The following is a 5,530-nucleotide window of genomic DNA, read 5'->3' as shown; positions in this document are numbered from 1 at the left end:
TATAATGTAAGCACCAGATTTGAAGTTACCATTTAAAATCATGTGCGATGCTAGTAACTATGTTGTAGGAGTAGTCTTGGGACAGAGGAAGGATAAAGTGTTACATGCTGTCTACTATGCTAGTAAAACATTGGATGAAGCATAAATTAACTATGCTACTACAGAGAAAGAACTTCTAGTCGTTGTCTTTGCATTTGACAAATTCAGATCTTATCTAGTGGGATCAAAGGTGATAGTGTATACTGACCATGCAACAATCCGATATTTGTACAACAAGAAAGATGCTAAGCCAAGACTAATCAGGTGGATTTTATTGACAATTTTCTAGATGAATATCTCATGGCAATCACGAGTACGAAGGCACCTTGGTATGCATATATGGCTAATTTGTTGGCATGCGATATTCTACCACAAAATTTATGTTATCAGCAAAAGAAAAGGTTTCTTTGGGAGGTTAGACATTATATTTGGGATGATCCTTATCTCTATAAGAAATGTGGGGATACTATAATTCGTAGATGCATGCCCGAGGAAGAGATGGAGCAAATACTACATCATTGTCATTCATCACCATATGGGGGACATCATGGAGGGTGGAAAACAGTGACAAAAGTTTTGCAAGTAGGATTTTATTGGCCGAATATCTTCAAGGATGCTAGAGAATTCGTTATTCACTGCGATAGTTGCCAAAGGATAAGTAATATCTCCAAACGCCACGAAATGCCCCAGAACTCTATTTTAGAAGTTGAACTTTTTGATGTCTGGGGAATAGACTTTATGGGACCTTTTCCATCATCTTGTGGAAATAATTACATCCTCGTAGCAGTAGATTATGTGTCTAAATGGGTCGAAGCTATCGCTTCTCCTAAATGTGATGGTGCCACAGTGATCAAGATGTTCAAGAAGAATATATTTCCTAAGTTTGGAGTCCCTAAAATAGTAATCAGTGATGGGGGATCGCACTTCATAGAAAAATAATTCAAGAAACTATTGATCAAATATGGAGTAAGACACAAAGTGGCAACACCTTATCATCCACAAACCAGCGGACAGGTGGAAGTTTCAAACAGAGAGATAAAATAAATATTGAAAAAAACTGTATCCCTATCTAGGAAGGATTGGACGTTAAAGCTTGACGATGCACTTTGGGCTTACCGAACAGCTTATAAAACCCCTATTGGAATGACACCATTTCGTTTAGTGTACGAAAAAGCCTGTCATTTGCCGGTGGAGTTGGAGCATAGAGCTTATTGGGCAATACAACATTTAAACCTAGATTTACAAGCAGCTGGGGGAAAAAAGGAAACAACAAATTGGAGAATTAGAAGAAATACGAATGGATGCCTATGAGCAAGCAAAGTCTTATAAAGAAAGAATAAAGAAATGACATGACAAACACATGGTATAAAGAGAATTTCAGGAAGAGACATGGTGTTGCTATTCAATTCCAAACTCAAACTTTTTTCGAAAAAATTAAAATCAAGAGTCTAGACCCTATAAAATTCTCAAGGTCTACCCCAATGGAGCTGTAGATATATGGGATGAGGAATCTGGAATGAACAGAGTTAATGGACAGAGACTAAAGAAATATTTCCTGGGGATGCCTTTCCAAGAAAAAGAGGATTATCTCCTAATCGAGTCATGCCCACCAGATTTGTGCAAAAAGGGGTCGAGCTAAAGACCTTAAACAAGCTCTTCTTGGGAGGCAACCCAAGAGTTTTTATATTTTCTTTTTGATTGTTTTTACAAGATAGTTATAGATTTTTCTTCTGTTTACAGGAAATTTTGGGGCTAAACACCAAATACAGTAAGGTCGTGTCCACTAAGCATGCCTGTGTCTCCTCCACATAACCACACCTTTTTGAGGTTGTGTCATGAGACACGGCTATGTCTCCTAAACAGAATGTCAACTTCTGTAGGCTGTGTCTCCAAACACGGTCGTGCCTTCTTCTCAGCGACACACCCATTTGAAATTGTGTCTCACAGACATGGTCGTGTTCCCTTCACAGAGCCGTAACTTCTTGAGGTCGTGCCACTTGGGCACGGTCATGCCTCTACCATAGATCCACGCCTTCAACCAGCCGTGCCACCTAGGCACGGGCTTATCTCGCCCACAGAAAGCCGACTTTTGCAGGTCATGCCTCGTCTGCAATAAAACGCACATGGCCGTGCGTGCCCTAATTTCACAAGGTGTGCCCTAACCTCACACGACCATGTCTCTCCACCTTCAAACCTCTTTTCCTCTCCTCTTCCCAATCCATTCCATTTTTCTTTCTCCCTCATTCATAAAGGCTCACCTAGGTTTTCCTTGCACTTGAAGAATGTTGAGGAAGATCGAAAAGAAGAAGGAAACAAGGAAGGAAACACTATCAAAAGGAGGGGGGCTTCACACAAAGGTAACGAATCACGATATGGTATTATTTTTGACGAAATGGAACATAGATTAAGATTTAATGCTTTGGCTAGTCGCAAAATTTCTTGCACTAAATACCTACACTGGCATGCTTTAAAATTGCTTGGCATAGATAATGATATTAATTTATTGTTAGAGAGAGTAGGATGGACGAATTTTATGACCATGGATTACCCCACATACCCTAGGTTAGTTTTAGAATTTCTTAGTACCATTGTGATTGAAAGCAAACATGAAAATGAAAAAATTAGCTTTAGATTGCTAAATGAAAACTACACATGCGATTTCTTGCCGCCGGCGAAGTCTCTGCACATGCGATTGCTTGGCATAGATAATAATCACGCCGCGGTTCCCTCTCGCCCGAACCCTACTTCCTGCGATTGCTTGCCGCCGAGCGTTCGCCGCCGAGACTTCCTCTCCGGACGCCGCGGCTCCCTCTCGCCCGAACCCTAAACTTCCTCTCCAGCTTCCTGCGATTGCTTGCCGCCGAGGCTTCCTCTCCGGACGCCGCGGCTCCCTCTCGCACGAACCCTAAACTTCCTCTCCGGCTTCCTGCGATTGCTTGCCGTCGAGCCTCCACCCAGTCTGCACGAACCCCTAAACTTCCTCTCCGGCTTCCTGCGATTGCTTGCCGCCGAGCCTTCCACCCAGTCTGTGCAGAGACTTCGCCGCCGAGACTTCCTCTCCGCACGAACCCTAACTATTTTTTGCAATGTTTTATAGTTTTTCTTCAATTTTTTGTTTTCTTGCATTATTCTCAGCGAAGATAAAAACCTTTTCAGCAAAGAAGCATATGGATCCCATCTTCTTATTTTCCTTAGATCTTAGTGTACAGTGAGTCTGCTGCATCCACTTGTGGAAATAATGGATAATATATTTACTTTCAATGGGTTTAGCCACTTGCTACTAGTTTTATTGGTTAATCCATATTAGCTTCGTAGTATATATCCATTGTCTGAGATTCATAATTTTTTCTTCTGTTTCTTTTACAATATAGACACAACTATATATGCTGTATATTTCTCTTGCTGTCTTTTGATTTGATGCACATCTTTTCCTTTTTGATCTTTCCATAGGTTCAAGCTGTTCTGAAGAAGTATGATATATTATTTATTGCCGATGAGGTTCTTAACTCCTAACTTCTTTGAGAAAATTTATGTACTCGTTCCTATCTAATGAAAACAATGGAAGATTTTTCATTGAGAAAAGACATTAAACACTCCAAAACAATTTAATATCAAATTGTTTTATATATGTTCAGGTCATTACTGCTTTTGGAAGATTAGGGACAATGTTTGGATGTGACAAATACAATATCAAGCCTGATCTTGTCTCCATTGCTAAAGTGAGTTTAAACTATAATCTTCTTTTTAGTTCCAAAGTATAATCAATTCAATGTCCAGTTACAAGCATAAAGTTTCTTTATATTGCAGGCTCTTTCATCAGCATACTTGCCAATAGGTGCAATACTTGTTAGCCCAGAAATTGTAGATGTTATATATTCTCAAAGTAACAAACTCGGTATGATTATAACCAATCAGATTGAAATAGATTGTGTCATCATTTATTACTGATTACCAGCTAAAATACAATGATTTTCACATTTTAAACCTTATTGGTCTTTTTTAGGTTCATTTTCTCATGGATTCACATATTCGGGTCATCCAGTCTCCTGCGCTGTTGCTTTAGAAACTCTTAAAATTTATAAGTATGCATTCTCTTTTCCATCTTCAATTGGTGACTGATGCATCATTAACTAGTCATAGTTTCCTAATAATTGGAAATGGTTTTAGCAAATGTTTTCTTCCATTTAGCTTACCAGGTTATATCAGAATCTAAACTAAGAGCTTCTAATCCTACTGTGTATTTTCTAATAACCTTTCTCTAATATCTCTCATCTCATCTCATAATGCTGATACTAACTGAAAAATGCTGTATAATGTTGGCAGCTAATAGTGAACAAAAGGTAATAAATAATAAGTTGAAGGGTAATCTTTATATACTGGAAAAATACTTACAACTGGACATGATTCTACTGATCATATTTTGATTATTTCAGAAATTTAATATAGTCTCATATTTTGCAGGGAAAGAAACATTACTGAGATAGTGCAAGCCATTGCTCCAAAGTTCCAAGAGGGCATCAAAGCTTTTTCAGATAGCCCCATCATTGGGGAGGTACACATTTTAGTAGGAACCGTGTGGCTATATTATCCTTGAATCACCAATCCTATCGACATTGGTGTCTATTCTTGCTTGTTTTTAAGTTTCCATTTTAGAGTTTGTGGAGACAACTATTTTTCTGTAGATACGCGGGATTGGTTTGATTCTTGGAACTGAGTTCACTAACAACAAGTTACCTAATGAACCATTTCCTGCTGAGTGGGGTATGTTCAATGCCTAGTTTACAATTTTCTTCTGTTTTAGATGCCTTGTGATCTATTTTTTCAATAAGTTTTCTGCTGATTTCAGGTGTAGGTGCGATCTTCGGATCAGAATGTGAAAAGCGCGGAATGCTAATTAGAGTTGCTGGGGACAGCATAATGATGTCCCCTCCCTATATTATTACTCCAGATGAGATAGATAAAGTAAGTTATTCCTTTCATGCTAAATATCCACTCCATCGACCGTTCGGTCTTCATTAATTTAAGCAATTTCGATCTTGTTTAATTTAACTATTCCATTGTTTTAGTTGATCTACATCTATGGAGAAGCTCTGAAGAGCACAGAGGAGAAGGTAGCAAAATTGAAATCTAAGGTAACCTTAAATGATATGTCTTGTTTCTTACCTGTTTACAATCCTCCTACTTGTTTTAGCTTTACTTGATTTATCTTTTAGAAGTTCCAGATTTACAAGTCCATGTTGCTGTAGAGTTTTTTATTGTTGACACGTTTGTTTGTTCTTAGTAGTGTCAACGGAATGTCCATAATTTTGTGATAAACAATAGCATTCATTTCAGTGATCTTTAGGTTATAGTTTGTCTCTTCTAATTTTTTTTTTGTACTTGTGCAGGCATGACTACTTTACAAGTTTGAAGAGCGCTCCAAAGATGACTACTTTTCAAAAAGTAACGAATTTGCAACCTGGTTGAAGGAAAAGCGAGGGATCTATTTCTA

The 5,530-nt window shown here is 38.3% G+C and overlaps 1 protein-coding gene across 1 annotated transcript; it reads left to right on the top strand.

Annotated features, from left to right (window-relative positions):
- Positions 1-720: 720 nt before the first annotated feature.
- On the top strand, positions 721-5,285 carry LOC141822649 (putative gamma-aminobutyrate transaminase 3, mitochondrial). Its single transcript, XM_074709987.1, has 10 exons — positions 721-939; positions 3,490-3,537; positions 3,675-3,758; positions 3,847-3,934; positions 4,043-4,121; positions 4,501-4,591; positions 4,722-4,800; positions 4,886-5,001; positions 5,106-5,171; positions 5,253-5,285. Exons 1-10 carry the CDS (start codon positions 721-723, stop codon positions 5,283-5,285), a joined length of 903 nt encoding a protein of 300 aa, XP_074566088.1.
- The last annotated feature ends 245 nt before the right edge of the window (positions 5,286-5,530 follow it).

This window comes from Curcuma longa, chromosome 1 (genome assembly GCF_044706935.1).
Source record: "Curcuma longa cultivar G26 ecotype Majalengka, Jawa Barat chromosome 1, ITB_CL_G26_1.1, whole genome shotgun sequence".
Lineage (NCBI taxonomy): Eukaryota > Viridiplantae > Streptophyta > Magnoliopsida > Zingiberales > Zingiberaceae > Curcuma > Curcuma longa.
Note: the sequence above shows the minus strand (reverse complement) of the source record. Positions and strands in the feature narration are given on the sequence as shown.

Excerpts from the sequence above, each read along its gene's own strand:
- LOC141822649 (XM_074709987.1), top strand. The coding sequence starts at position 721 with ATGCCCCAGAACTCTATTTTAGAAGTTGAACTTTTTGATGTCTGGGGA. Across the intron at positions 3,538-3,674 it reads TATTATTTATTGCCGATGAG|GTCATTACTGCTTTTGGAAG; the intron begins GTTCTTAACTCC and ends ATATATGTTCAG. Across the intron at positions 4,122-4,500 it reads GAAACTCTTAAAATTTATAA|GGAAAGAAACATTACTGAGA; the intron begins GTATGCATTCTC and ends CATATTTTGCAG.